The sequence below is a fragment of the Hipposideros armiger genome, unplaced genomic scaffold (genome assembly GCF_001890085.2).
Source record: "Hipposideros armiger isolate ML-2016 unplaced genomic scaffold, ASM189008v1 scaffold_18, whole genome shotgun sequence".
Taxonomy (NCBI): Eukaryota; Metazoa; Chordata; class Mammalia; order Chiroptera; family Hipposideridae; genus Hipposideros; species Hipposideros armiger.
In genome coordinates this window covers 3,335,279-3,350,162 of record NW_017731368.1, presented here as the reverse complement: position 1 = coordinate 3,350,162, position 14,884 = coordinate 3,335,279, and the positions used below count along the sequence as shown (strand labels likewise).

Here is a 14,884-nt window from a genome sequence, read left to right as displayed (position 1 = left end):
GCACAAACCTTACACTCCTAACAACACAGCTTTGAAATATAAAGCAAGAATTATCAGAACTTCAAGAAGAAATAGAAAAAGTCTTAATTCCCATGGCAAACCTCTTGGAAATCAGCACATTATACAGACATAAAATATGTGAATAACACAATCAACAAACTTTATCCAACCAGTTTATAGCTAGAGCTCTTTGTTTTGAAACACACATTTTCATTTCAAACGCACGTGAAATGTTCACTAACATTGACCAACTATGAGGCACAAATAAAACCTCAATCAATTCCAAAATGCACAAATAATTAAGTTCGTATTGTGATATAATTTTTAATAGAGAAAAAGGAGATGCCTCTATCCCTCCCCCAAATTATCCATCAGGAAATTAAATTACACCCTTTTACATAACTGAGGTTAAATAAGAAAAATAGTGTGAAATTAAAAACATAGACATGAATGACAATGAGGTGAATACATATCAAACCCTATGAAATATGGCCAACATGAGACTCAGAGAAAATTTTATGGAATTAAGTAAAAACCAAAGAAGTCTATAATGAAGAACTAAGCATACCCAAGAAGTTAGAAAAAGAACAGTAAAATAAACAGCCTAAAAGTAGACGACTGGAATTACTGAAGTTAAATGAGCTTTAATGAAATGAAATAAACAACAAAAAAAAACAGATTTGATCAATAAAACCGAGTTAGTTTGTACCAGGAGTTCCCAAGCAAGAGAAACTTCTACTCAAACAGGCTTAAAATTTTTGCCTCCTCTCTCCAGCGGTGGCGGCATCATCCTGAGTTGGTCCCCTTGTTGAAAAATGGTTGCCAACAGCCCACATCCTCATGCTTCCTCATCCACGATCACAGAGACAGTGTGCCTGTCTGTCCTCGCACCATGCCTTATGGTGACTGCGATAACCCAACTGAGGCCAGGTGGCTGGGGCCCTGGACCGTGCTAACTGGTCACGCCTGTGAGCCACCCCTCCTGGGAGCTGGGAGTGTGACCGCTTCCCCCTGAAGAACACTAGCAGCATGGCAGAGGGTGGGGGCCGCCGACCAGGACCTGGGGTAATACGAGGGAAGGATGGATGATGCCATAAAGCTAACCAATAAAAGTACACCAGGTGGTTTTTTTGAAACCACCTACGAAATAGACCAAAATTTGGTGATTTTAATCTTTAATATTAGGAATTCTAATACATAATATTAGAAATAATAAAGGGGTCAAAGGTTCAAATTTTATACATCAGTTTGAAATTTTAAAATCTAAACTGAATTAAGCAATTTTTCTATACTAAAACTAACGCAAAAAGAGGCAGGGAACCCAACTGGGCCAATAACTATAAAAGATATTTTTTAAATAGTTAAAGATTGGTCCCCTAAAATAGGCCTCAGGACCAGCGAGTTTTATGCGCAGTCTACCAAACCTAAGGAACAAATGATGCTGGTTACATGCACTGCCCTAGGGCATAGGAAGATACTAGAAAGCATCTCCACATGTTTTAAGAGGCTAGCATAACCATGACACCAAACTTGAACAACGGGTGGAACAAATAGGAAAATTGTAAGCCAATCCAACGTTGGGGCAAAAATTCTAAACAAAATGCCAAGAAATTTTAATCCACAGTGTGTTACAGGATTCGCCTAAGAAATCTCTTGAGATCTGGTGATGTATTTCACTAGGTGAATAAATTAAATAAGAAAAACCATATCATCTTAATAGTTCACCATTGGGTCACTAGGGCCTAAAACAGTACTTGGCACAGAGAAGACTCCCAGTAAATATCGGTGGAATGGACGAAAGATTGTGTCTCCTTTCACTGTCCTCCCCTCAGCCGCCCCTAGGAGGACAGTTGCGGAAATGCTTTGGAGTGTGTCCTCTCCACTCCCACCCCAGGCACGCAGGAGTGTGTTCATGGCAGTGCTGCCTCATTGCTGACAAGTCAGAAACCGCCTAAAACTGGTGCTGCTTAAATAACATCCGTCACAGAACACAAGCAGGAATGTAAAGTTATGAAGTTATGCATCACTCTAGGAACTGACATAGAAAGGTTTTCAAGGCATATAATTTTTTTAAATGTAGGTTATTTATGATGTATATATATATATATATATTCCCATTTATTTAAATTCACAAAGATATTTTACTTAAGGATGCTAACAATGATTACTTCTGGGGAAGGGAGCAGCATTGGTGGTGGGGGTAGGTGACAGGAGAGGGGGGAATCTTTACATGTATTTCTGAATTTTTTTAGTAAATCACAACATATTCAGATTTTTTTTATCTGAATCATTTTTATCATTTTTTTAAAAATAGTAAAAGAAAAAATGTAGAAGTAAACATGCAATACTTTTGCAATCAGTATTTTTAAATGCCATTCAAAAAATGAAAGCTGATTTTGGAGCACTGTATGTGGGTCCTTCCTACTGTCAGCCTACAGGGAGTGTTTTGACTGCTTCCTACAACACTTCCACTTTACAGATGAGGAAACCGAAGCCTCAAGCCCAGGCCCTTTCCCTACGCCCCGGCACTGGTAATGTAACAAAAACCATCAGCCCCCACTCTGGGGAACCACCTGGCAGAATTAATTCTAGGAGACCCTGCCCTCCCATCTACCCCCAACCCCCATGGCCACCCAGAAAAGAGAACAGAGCCAGCTCACATTTGCACAAATTTAATCCCTGCTATTCTGGTCCCCAATTCCAGAGCCCTTTTAGGCCACACTTCCCTTCTCCTGGACACCCAAGGCCAGTCATCCACTACGTCCCTCCCCACTGGGATGCCAAAGCAGTCTCCCAGGAGCCACTCTGTCCCCACCCTGACTCTTGTTGACTATGGACACATGACCTTGGTCTAACCTTGATCGGGTCCCATTCAGCAGAAGCAAAGCAGGAAGAAGAGGGGCGATCAGAGGCCCACTCTGGGCTGCAGCAGCCGGGACAGGAGTAGGAGCCAGGCGGAGGCGCGGGGGCCTGACAGGGCCCCACTGCTCATTTGCTTCTTGATCCAGTTGCTGTATTTGGTGACACGGGTGTACACGCCTGGATTCTGTACTTTGGCACAGACCTTTTCCCAGGACAACACCCCAGCCAGAATCCACCTGTCCTCAACTTCGCAGGCCAATGGGCCCCCAGGGTCCCCCTAGGCAAAGAGAGGGGAGTGATGGCGGCTCTGGGCCCAGCTGGGACCCCGAATGCCCACCCTCTGAGTTCCGCTTAGAAGGGTCTTTCACTCCTTGAGAATCTCACTACCTGGGGGCCTCCATCAGTTCCTCAGTTGGGGACCCTGCCCCAGAATATCAGGCAAAACCAAAGTCACAGGAGAAGAAAGATGGGAGCAGAGCATTCATTGCCTGGTGATGGTGACAAGGAGGGAAGCCAAGCCAACCCCTCCCCAGGGAACTGCCTCCCAACCCAGGAGTCATTCCCAACAGAAAGAGAGCTGCAGAACCTTGCCGAAACTCACATAACACAAGTTTTCTTCATAGTTGGTGGCACAGATCATGTCCTCCATGACAAGGGGGAAAATGCAGGGGATGAGGGACTTCTTGCGGTAAATCCGGTCACACCTCTTGTTGTCCATGATAAACACCTCGGCCTCCTGCAGCTCTGGGGTCAGCGTGGAGTTGGCTGTGGAAGAGCCCAGTGGGGTAAGAACTGACTCCTCACTCCACTCAGCCCTGGCCTCTTCCCAGTGTCTTGTCACCTCTGTTCTCCAGACTCAGCAAAGCCACATCCCTTCACGCCTCCACGCTCTCCTTCACTTGGCCCTTCCCCCCTGCCAGGCAGACCATGTCTGGCAAGCCTCTTAACCCCTAAGGCTGTGTTTCAGGACCCCTTTCTGGGAAGCTTTTGCTTCTGAACCAAGCAGGCTGCAGTCCAAGTCGTAATACAAATACTCACAAATGGAGCCCCCAACCACAAACCGCTGCCCTCCACTGCACTGGCCATGCCCTCTGCCACCTGAGTGATGCTCGCTCCTCTGTCAGGCAGTTCAGGCAGATCATCCGCTGAGAACTCATCCCAGATCCCTCCTGGCTTGATCTCAAGATTACCTGACAAGATCACCTGCCTCTTTCCCTGGCAGCCTGCACCCCACCCACACTCAGGTATGAGCTCCCTGCAGGCAGGGCATGTGTCCCCACTGCCAAGGGTTCGGTATGTGAAAAATGCTTTAAGTCTGCCGAGTGAATGAATGAATGAGTGAATTTATGAATCCCTGATTCTGAGCTTCTGGGAGGCAATGATCACACCCAGCCAAGGCATGGCTAGACCTGGATGAGGTCCCCTCAGCAAGCACAATGGTATAAACCATGACAGTGGCTCCCACGTGAGCGGCAGGCCTAACACATCCAAGAACCAGGGGCAGAGGTTGCAGTTAAGAGCCTCCTGAGAGGCACCAGGAGGGGGTCCAGCAGGCAAGGCCCCAGAAAGAATGAACAGACTGTGCCCTCTGCACTACCACCCCCCACCCCCATCCCATCCTGCTCACCGGAGGAGCGCTGCTTCACCTGGCCCCAGCCGGTCACCCAGCACTGCGTCCCAACCTTCAGGTGGTAGGTGGGCTCCGGGAGGCAGATGGGCTGCACGTACTTGCTGAAGACGGCAGGAGTGTGAAGCTGGAGAAGGGCAACATCGCCCATGGTGAAGGTCCGGCCCCAGTACTTGGGGTGCATGATGATGTCCCTCACGGGGATCGCGACGGCCTTTGTGGGGTCCATGGGCTTCAGCTCGGAGGTGCCGAGAATCACCGAGTACTCTTTGGTGCTACAGGGAACACAGAGCCCCATCTACTCTGGTAGATGTCAGCGCTCCAAGCAGCACTATGCCCCAACCTCGGCCAAGGACCCTCTCCCCCGACAGACATCCTGCCTGATTTGCTCTGCACGTTCCATCTTGCTAATCCAGCCTGTGGGCCCTCGGGGGTCAGAGATCTGACTGCCTCCCCGTTCTTCATTCAAGTTGATTCAAGGTGGTCTGGTCTACGTGTTGTGTATACGGGCGTATAGGTAGGTGTTGGTCTACATGTATGTTCTCGTTGCGGGGGGCGGGGAGGGGGGCGGTGGAGGGTCTATACTGGGTTTGTTTGTTATCCTGCTTAGGATACAGTCTTCATTTGTTGGGCTCCTGCCCCAGCCCAGTCCCTGGCCCCCTGTGAGATTCTGAGCATGACTCCTCTGTTCTGGGCACCCCTTCCCACTCTCCCTACCTACCCCACTCCTACTTTGTTCCATAGGGGAAACGAGGAGGCTAGGCTGGGCCCATTGCAGCCCTGGGTCTCCAGGCCCTGGACACACTCACCCTTGGATGCAGTGGGCAGCAGTCACCACCCAGCTGAGGTCAATGAGGGCCCCTCCACACACGTGCTCATTTTCTAGTCGGAGGCTCACCTCCCAGGGCCAATGGCGGGTCACGTCCAAGTCTTCCGACCACCAGGGTTTCCCACAAGCTTCAGGGACAAGTGTGCCAGGGAGACACAGTGGACACATAGAGGAGGTTAAGAATGAATGAGACTTGGGCCGGCCGAGTGGCTCAGTTGGTTAAGAGCTCGCTCAAGAGTGCAAGCTCTGAGCAACAGTGGTTCAATGCTCAGCCCAAGCTCAGCTGCCTCTGAGCTGCCAAAAGGTGGCAGGATGGCTCAGCTAAAAAATAATAATAATAATAATAATAAAAAGAATGAATGAGACCAAGATGCCCCTGGGGCAACTTGCACAAGGCTGTAAACTCCAGGGCTTGGCCTCATTTCAAAGCGGGGGAGACCCAGGGGTTGAGGAGGGCAGTGATTTGCCCAAAGGCACTGAGCTAGGCAGAAAATGACAGCGACAGAGATAAACAGCATCAATAGAGACATCACAGGAAGAGAGAGTGAGATACTGAGATAACAGATAGCAATCAACACAGAACCTCAAAAAAAGGGAGATGCATAGAAGAAGCCCCAGAATTGTGTCTCTGATAAGTCCCTAGACCATGTTCCTGAAAGCTATAATGCTGGCTGCAGCTCTTAGATGCCCCCACTGCTCAGAGTCCGAAAAGCTCCAGACTTGGGTGTCAGAAGTCTCACACAGACCATTCCAGAAAGAGCTGAGCCTGGAGCCTGCAGGGGCCCCTGCTCACAGTTTACACTCTTAGTGTGCGTGGAGTTCCAACAATCAAGTTGTACGACTATATGAATGAATGGAGATGCAGATAGTATAAATAAAATATCAGCCAACACTTACACTAAATGGCTGCTTCCTACAGACCCAGAAACACCATCTATGTGACTCTAATCAGAACATAACCTCCCAGAAGCCGAGACTTTCCTGCAGCAGCGGCTCACCTGACCCACCTGGTTTGGTGCTGTCATCTTTGTAACCTGGAGGAGAAAAGGGGGACAGAGATGAAGTGAGGGGTCATGACAGGATGACAGTGGAGAGGTGTATTTTCATTAATTAGCCCCTCCATTCACCAAACATTTTCTAATTTCCCACTCCCACAGCCTGGAGCCGGGAGCTGGTAAGGACAGAGGTATATCAGACAGATACACATTGTATTTGCTCTTGAGGGACACACTGTCCAGCAGGAGAGACAGAAGTAAACCCACAATCACCTACGTGACATCAACGCAGGAACACGACCACAGGTGTCAGGTAAGCCCAGGAGAAGCAGTGGACAGAGAGGCCTCTCAGAAGACAGGTAATTGTGCCAGGTCTTAAAGATGAGAAGGCAAAACAGAAATGAAAAGTGGGAATGACATTCCTTGCAAAAGAAACATCATGTTGCGTGCCTGAGGCTCCAGAGGATAAAGGGAAAGGCCTGTGATGGCAAGAAGTGATGCCAGGGGAGCAAAGTCAGGAGTTCATCATGAGGTGCCTCCTAAGCCAGGCCAAGAAGCCTGAGTGGCACCTTCTGGGAGGAAGGAGACCAGCGGAGGAGTGACATGGCCAGGCTTGTACTGTGAAGGCAGCATGGAGAACAGGTAGGAAGGTGACAAGACTGAAGGCAGTGAGATCCCATGAGGTCTGAATGAGGAAGTGGCAGTGAGAACACACATGGCGAGCTAGAGGTAGGACTTAGGAAGACGGCTGGGTCTAGGATGACCCCCTCCATCCTGCCCTGTTTCTCAGTCAGAGAACAGAGTAAGAGAACACAGTTTGTAAGAAGAGGAAGATCTCAGCTTCGGCTCCCAGGAAGCTGAGATGTTTCCAGGTCATTCGGGTGGGAATGTCCAGTAGGTGGATGCACGTCCAGACAGGTTGTTTGGTGAGGTAGCATCACAACAATGTCCCAGGCCAAGTGAGTTCACCCAGGGAGCAGTGGGGAGGAGACCCAGACAGCACCTCAGGGAACACCAATATGTCAGGGATGAACAGAGCGTGGGTGGCTGCGAGGGACACAGAAGAGCAAGGGAGTTTCCCTGAAGGACAGGAGAAGCCGGGCACTAGAGGAAAATGAAAAAGGAGGGAGTGGTGAAAGGTCAGGGACAGTCAGGCAGAGACAGACCGGGAACCGGCTAAGGATTAAGTGAGGAGTAAGGAAGCCCAGGAAGGAAGCACAAAGTGAAAACTCTTATCCTGAGAAATCTGGCAGGGAGGGTCAAGAGACACGAAAAAAACACAGCAGCTAGAAAGGGAGAGGGTAAAGGGCTACGAGAGGGTGACGGAGGGAGCTCACACCGAGGGGACCTGCCGTCCACGGCACCTGGGAGCAAGCTGACCTTGAACAGGAGGCTTGTCTCCCATTCCCCCCAAAAATGGGTGAGGATGGTGTTGAGTAGTCAGGTTTGCAGGGGCCCCTGGGGTCTGGAGGGAGTTAAGGGAGATAGCACCTCACTAGGGTGCTGTCTGAGTGACCACTGGGTGAACAAAGCAGCTGCTAGAAAGGCACACTGGGTTTGAACAGGGGGTCTGGGAAGAAGGTGAATTCTGGAACATTCCTAAGTAGAGGGGGATCACCAATCTGTCTGGGCCGGACAGCATGCCTGAGTGGGGTCTCCAGTGATGCCCAGCTGCCTGGGAAGATCGGAGCCTGGGGCAGAGGGATAGAGCGCTAGAGGCCTAAGGATGCTGTCAAGAGGGTGGCTGAGGTCTTAGGCACACTATCCAGTGACAGCGGAAGGAAGTGGCTGACTGGCTGGGAGAAAAGCCAGGGGTCCCCAGGAGGCTGCGGAGCAGGTGGGGCCCAAGGGAGGAGGCCAGAGTAGGCAGGGGTTCGGTATCCCTGGAACAGCCCTGGTGAGATCTGGGGAGGGGTAGTGGAGGAGACGTGACTGTGGGTGGGTGGGTCCCAGAGTCCCAGGTGGCCAGGACAGACAGCCACACCCCTGGGGCCAGTCCCTGTCTGTGCCTGGGATGCGGTTTGAGGGTAACGAAGAGACAGGAGGGGTGTGGAGGGAAAGGCAGGATAACAGCCCCTACGGAGGCGCAGCCTCACCGGAGTTCAGCAGTGGCAGCAGCAACAACAGCAGCGACATCAACAGCAGCAGGAGCAGAAGGCTGCGGTTCAGGGCCCAGGGCCTCAAGGCTGCAGGCCCAGCGCTGAGGCGGGACACGGGGGCGGCCATGAGGCCCAGCAGATGCCACCTGGCGGCTGCAGAGACGCGAAAGCACCCGGATGCCGGAGGGCACCACCAGCACGTGACCTGACGGAGTTCTAGGCACGTGACGGCCCCTCCTGCGCATGAATACGGGCGGAACACGTGATGGCCCCTTGGAGCGGTGAACCTTCCCCACGCCCCCACCTTCTGCCTGCTCCTGGAAGATGACCTTGGAGCCCCGGATCTGTGATCGCCTCCGCGGCGGCCAGCACCATGAAAGCACCCCTAGCGCCTTAAATTGGTAACAGTGCCCCCAGAACCTCGCCGGTGAAGGCACACCTAAATCCCTGGACCAGTGATGGCACCTTCTCACCCAGCCTCTGACTACAGCGTTGGTCCCCTGAGCTTGGCATATTGGAGAGCTTCACAGTTTATATTGACTTAATCTGGAAAGCTGTAGAAAGCACAAGGGAAGAACAATCAAGTTAGGGAATCAGGGGAGATGCCTTTGAGAAAGTGACATTTGAGTTGGACCTAAGACTTGAACAAGGAGTCTCTGGGAGTCAAGAAAGGAAAGGCATTCCTCCTCTTCTGCAGACCGCCAGCTGGGTGGTGCAGCTGGAAGAGGTCGTGGCATATGCCAGGCCCCAGGCTTTCACAGGGCATTTCTGCAGAAGGCTACCGCCTTTGGGTCTGCTGGAGTGGCAGAGATTGGGAGATGACCAAGGTTCCAGTGGGTGGGGGTGGGTCGGGGAGGGGCGGGACCCAGCTCTGGTGACCACATTCCCCAACCGGGCATCTACAGGGGCTTCACATGAGTTGCCACCAGTAGGAGGTGAGTAGAGGTGATGTGTGCCACTTCCATGCCACAGCAGTCCAGGGGAGGTGGCCATTTGAACTCTTGTTACCGCACAGCAGTGGTTTTCACAGCCTGGTCCCCAGAGCAGCAGCCGCAGCAGCAGACAACTTGTTAGAGATGTACCTTCTCAGGCCCCACCCCAGACCTACAGAATCAGACACTCTGGGAGTGGAACCAGAGATCCATGTTAACAAGTCCTCCAGAGAATTCTGATGCAGGTAAAGAGTAACCACAGGGCTGAGTGGAGCTATAAGAAGAAAAGCTACCTGCTAACCAAGAATAGCTACTTGGGATGTTACAGGAACAAGAAGTTAAATTAATTTTGTTAACCCACAAATATTCAGGGGCTTCTTAAAGCATCTAGTTCGATACTTATTAATAGACTGGGTTTGATGTAAGCTCTCAATCTGTCAACCCCAGCCTTCCCGGGACAACACCTGGGACTGACACACACGGCCCTCTGAAACCCACGGATACCTGGGAGCTGAAACCTTGACCCCTGGGAGCGCAAGGGACAGAAGATTGAAAGGGAGTTGATCAGCAGCTAGACGGAGAGACTCCGGGACACTCGGCCCTGGAATGAGGATGAAGAACTGGATCCTATACAGTGAATCTCTCCTGCTCTCTCCTCCCTGGGGGATGCCTGTCTTTGCTAAAAAAGTTGGGTGAGGGAGAGCGGGGTTGTGAGCAGAAAGTAGAAGCAGCGGAAAAGGAGAAATAGTTCTCATGCCCCAACTTCACTCTTGCTCTCAGTTCCAGTTCTCTTGATCCTCTATTCTGAGCTACAGAGGCTATTAAATTTTAAAGATACAAAGCTCCAGGCAGACGTGCTGATGATTGTAACAGGAGCACAGGAAGCAGGACCCAGCTGCCTAAAACCATCCCCAGGACTCACATATGAAGAAGTGGGGACTTACCTCTCCCTCTAGGGCTTTATAAGAACCATATATAGTTCCTGAGCTAAATGGGAAACTAGTTGTCTACAGAGTATGTTATATGCAACCCCATAGCATCCAGGAGAACAGAGCTTCAGAACACAAGCCACATTCCAAACATTTATTCAGCTGACATCAGACATCTCCGCACTCCTCACTGCCTCAACACAACTTGGGGTGAGCCTGGATGTGGCCACCAGGGCACTGAGGAAGGGAGTTCCAAGATGGGCTGACCCAGGAGGGTTCGTGTGGCAGAAGCTGGCCACTCACAGAAAGATCCACACTGGGGTGCAAGGGAACGTCTCCCCACCCCAGACAACTGAGTTAGGTCTCACACCACAGCAGGGACCTGGCAACGCCTCGTCCACTCCCTCTGGACAATCACCAAGCTGACTGGTTTGACAAAGTGTCAGGTGAGAGCCTGAAACCACCCAGGTCTAATGCTGTTCACCACTGATGACTTCTTTGGTAGACGTTCTCCAAGATGCCCGAGAGGCACCATCTCCACATGGAGGTCAGCTGGCCCTCTAGCTGGGATGGTTTCACCCCTCCATCCCAGGGGGCAGAGCACAGCCAAGGTGTGGGCGTGGCCAAGGCAGGGGACTGGAGCACCAGGCTGGGACACTATGGGGACTCCGGTCTTGCTTCTACTGTCTATTGTGTGGATCTCCACAGGGTCGGTGGGTCCCAACCGGAATGTGAGGGAAGGGCACTGAGAAGACGTGGGACGTGGCAGGAGAGGCCTCATGCGAGACTCAGAACAGGAGGGGAGTGGGCCGCGGTGATCACGGAGTTCCCAGGATGCCCAGGGGCAGCACCAGACACCCGGGTAGGACGAGGAAGCCTGCTGAGTCCCGAGAAGCCTGATTCATGTGATCAGTGATCCAGTCCTTGTAGACACTAACTTCTGTATAAACACCAGGAAAATGTCTGCGACCACAGCCAATGCCCCAGCTCACAATCCCCACCTGGACCCACGTCTGATTATATTCACAGACCAGGGGCCCCCCAGAATCTCCCTGGAGAAAGAGAAAGAAACAGAGGAATGGAAGAGGATCAGCATCAGAACAGGCTGACTGCACTGCAAGGCACTGGGGAGATGGGCACACGCGGGGCTTCCCCAGGCTCCCACCAGGCCCAGCTCTCTGTGAAAGAGATTTGAAAGTTGAAAATTTTTAACAAACAATATTTGCATACATACTCCAAAAATTGTGTACAGAAAATATTGAATACACAAAGAAAACGTACAAACTTTGAGATAATAATGAATACAGTCCTTACCTGAGTACATTGCCTATCACATAGAGGGGGTTCAAAACATGTGACTTGTATTACTGGTATTTCCTGCCTGAACCCCCCTTCCTTTCTGGCCCTTTTCCCCCCCACCTTCGCCCCCTCCTTCCCCCCCAGACAGCATCAGCTCCTCTCTACTGAAGGACAGGGTCTGGCCAGCCTGGAGGAGTCTTGGCAGTTTGTCCCATCCAATCCCTTTCATTTGAATAAAGGGTGAATGGAGGGGCTGGCAGATGACACAGGCCCTACTGCCTGTGGATGAGGACCCTTTGAGGTGACAACCAAAATGCAGAGCTGGCAAAGGGCCCATGAACTGACCTGGCAGGAATCCTTTCCTAGGGCATTGTAACCACAGACAGTCCCTTTCTTGACCACGTTGTTTGTACTTTCCAACTTTTCCTTGAGTATCTCATTGCATTTCTCATGGCGGATGATGCTTTGCTCAGCCTCCTGAAGCATCTCTGGAGCCTCGTCTTTGGTATCTGTAAAGGTCATTTAGTAGGTGGGTCTGCTTCGTGTGCCAAGACACAGCCCCTGGCAGCCACTCTGGGTCTCAATACAGTGTGTTCATATACAGACACCCTCTTGGGGCAGTGGGTACTGTCCCCACTAGACAGTGGAGGAAATAAGGCCCAAAAATGACATGGGGAGAAGAGAAGGTAAGAGCCAAAAGCAAGACAGGAGAAGGACGAATACATCAGGACAGGAAGAGGCGAGGCCTTACCGGCCTGACAACCAAGTATCTGTCACTCTGCGTATCAATAATAATAGTGACAGGTGTCCTGTGCATCAGTAAAGTGTCTTTACTTTAGAGCAGGATCATAGACTCTCAGACAGGAAGTGCTCCAAAGGTACCAAAGCCAGCGTCTCCCCAGGATAGGAAGCCCTACAGTTTCACTAAGAGGCGTTCTCTGGCCTCTACTCACTCACAGAAAGCCCTGTCCACCAAAGCAAGTACTTCCACTTTGAGATAGCTTAGGTTAGCAGACAGATCAACACCCCACCCTCCCCCAGAGCTAAAATCCACCCCTGAAAGAACCCACCTTGCTTGTCACCCATGCCCCTAGGTCCTGACATACTAATAGAAATTTCCTCACCCTCAATTATTCCATTCTCCCGTACCCACTTGCTAGAAAACTGCCTCCCTGTCTCTCTCTTTAACTTGCAAGCCAACCCCAGGGCAGCAGGCAGCCTCTTCCCTGACCCGAGTTTCTTGCAGTCTCGCTTCAGTCTCACCTTTTTCATGTAGTTTTCCCCATCCGGTCACCCAGCACTCCGTTCCAGCTCGCACCTTGAAGGCCTTTTCAGGGAAGCACACAGGCTGGATATGTGAGGAGTACTTCACCGGGAACTCGAGCAGCGCCAAGGCAATGTCATTCTCGATTGTTCCAAAAGGACGGTAATCTTTGTGGATAACAATATCTTGAACTGGGACCTTGACTGCCGTTTTGGAGGCGTGCTTCACGTTAATGTCTCCCACCATCACCATGTAGTCCAGATGGCTGCAGAGAGATCCTAGAGGCTCTACCTTCCCCTTCCATGCATTCCAGGTTCTTCCCAACCAGATCCTATGCCCAATGCCAGCCATCAGCCAATTCCTTCCCTCCAAACCACACCCCTTCCCTGGACCCCTGGCCACTCTATCTTTGGTTCTCAAAGCAGTGGTCCGTGAATGAACAGCATTAATATCACCTGGGAACTTGTCACTCGGTTCCCATTCCTGACCTACTGAATCAGAAACTCTGGGGGTTGGGGACAGGCAATCTGTGTTTTAATGAGCTCTGCAGTTGTTTCCAGGCTCTTTAAAGTTTGAAACCACTGATTTAGCCAAATTACTATTATACTCCTCCTACTACACTGCACTCCCCTTAAACAATCCCCCTTGCAAATCTTTGCCCACATACCGTCTCCCAACTGGCATCTCTCCCACTTGTTACCACTTAGTGAAGGCTAATCAGCACAGGCTTGAAAGAAGTGGCTTTGAACCCGATTTTGGAACTTGACTTTCCAGGCTACCAAGGGCCTTGACATCACCCACTTCTAACTACAACCTGAAGAAGAGGGACCGTGACCCCCCTTTTCCAGATGAGAATGAGAAAGCTTAGGGATGGGGATAGGACTGGCTCCAGGTCACACAGCCCGGTCAGGAGCCCAAGCCCGGAGCCTCGAACACTCACCCGTATATGCAGTGGGCCGCCGTCAGCACCCACCGGTTGGCAATGAGGGAGCCCCCACACACGTGCTGGTCACTGATCTGCAGGCTCACCTGCCAGGGCCACTTCTTCTCCGAAGCCGGCCTTCCGCCAACTATCCTCATACTCCGATGGCCACATCCTGGAGCAGGTCAAGGAAGAGAGGGGACGGAGAAAGTAAAGCCACTGACACCACCACCATCAGAGCCAGATGATCCTCAGAACCCTCAGGGCAAGGCCACGGCCCCTCAGACACCCAGAGCAGGTCTGTTTCCCTTAAGACTCCTCAGAGAATGGTCATCTCAGATCTCAAGGGCGGGGCTGGATCTACTCAGAACCCCCCCCCCCCAGGAAAAAATCGTGATCCCCTGAGGCCCTTCTCCCCCAAGGCAGGGTCCCACCCTCCTCGGACCTGGCCAGTTCTCTGTGGCCCAGAAATATCACCTGAAGGAATGACTGGTGTTCCTGTGGCCGTTGCTGGTGCGAGTGTCCAAGCCTTGTAGGAATCAGAGTCACTCGGGGTCAACGCCGCCAAACGGGGTGCCGCAGTCACACGGGATTCGGGGGCTCCCGAGGATCCTGGGATCCCTGCAGGAGGCGGCTTCCATAGGCTCGCCCCAGGGTCTTCAAGGCCGCCAACGGAGTGGGTTGGAGCGGGTGAAGGCAGCGCCGACCCGCCCTGCGCCCCCTCCCCGCCCGCCCGGGCCTCACGGAGCGGGGGCTGAAGGAGCAGGAGCCAGATCAGCAGGCCCAGGGAGCGGCCACCGCGGCGGGAGCCGCCCAGGGACGCCATGAGGATCGCCACGTGGTCTCAGCCCTGTCGGGGCGCCCCCTTGCGGCGGCTCCTGCCCCTGCCCCGGTGTTGGCAGGAAACGGGTCTCGTAGGGAACTGGGGTCATCTGAAGGTCAGGGCGTGTGTGGGACTAGGCCGCGGAGTCCTGACTCAGGTGAGTCTTCTTGCTTTCCAGCTCTGCATGGACTCCTTAATGGGGTCGATCCCGGGCATTCGGGGCCCCCTGGCCTAGGTCTCTGGCCACAGAGAGAGGCAGCCACCTCACCAACGCTGTTTCCACAGATGCATCCACAGCTCCCT

General features: G+C 52.0%; 2 protein-coding genes across 2 annotated transcripts; both read right to left on the bottom strand.

The window, feature by feature from the left end:
• Nucleotides 1-2,687: 2,687 nt before the first annotated feature.
• PRSS45 (Putative serine protease 45) lies at nt 2,688-8,539 on the bottom strand. Its single transcript, XM_019630943.1, has 6 exons — nt 8,410-8,539; nt 6,326-6,352; nt 5,299-5,446; nt 4,490-4,764; nt 3,464-3,627; nt 2,688-3,139 (listed from the first exon to the last, which is right to left on the bottom strand). The coding sequence occupies exons 1-6, from the start codon at nt 8,537-8,539 to the stop codon at nt 2,906-2,908; spliced, it is 978 nt and encodes a 325-aa protein (XP_019486488.1). The 3' UTR covers nt 2,688-2,905.
• A 1,874-nt stretch (nt 8,540-10,413) lies between these two features.
• Nucleotides 10,414-14,584, bottom strand: PRSS43 (serine protease 44). Its single transcript, XM_019630931.1, has 5 exons — nt 14,236-14,584; nt 13,777-13,933; nt 12,836-13,101; nt 11,918-12,081; nt 10,414-11,325 (listed from the first exon to the last, which is right to left on the bottom strand). Exons 1-5 carry the CDS (start codon nt 14,582-14,584, stop codon nt 11,092-11,094), a joined length of 1,170 nt encoding a protein of 389 aa, XP_019486476.1. The 3' UTR covers nt 10,414-11,091.
• Between the last annotated feature and the right edge of the window lie 300 nt (nt 14,585-14,884).

Coding starts and splice junctions, on each gene's coding strand:
- PRSS43 (XM_019630931.1), bottom strand. CDS start 14,584: ATGGCGTCCCTGGGCGGCTCCCGCCGCGGTGGCCGCTCCCTGGGCCTG. Junction 13,934..14,235: donor AACACCAGTCATTCCTTCAG/GTGATATTTCTG, acceptor GACCTGCTCCAG/GATGTGGCCATCGGAGTATG. Junction 12,082..12,835: donor GGGAAAACTACATGAAAAAG/GTGAGACTGAAG, acceptor TGACCTTTACAG/ATACCAAAGACGAGGCTCCA.
- PRSS45 (XM_019630943.1), bottom strand. CDS start 8,539: ATGGCCGCCCCCGTGTCCCGCCTCAGCGCTGGGCCTGCAGCCTTGAGG. Junction 5,447..6,325: donor AGATGACAGCACCAAACCAG/GTGGGTCAGGTG, acceptor TTGTCCCTGAAG/CTTGTGGGAAACCCTGGTGG. Junction 3,140..3,463: donor ATGAAGAAAACTTGTGTTAT/GTGAGTTTCGGC, acceptor CTCTTTGCCTAG/GGGGACCCTGGGGGCCCATT.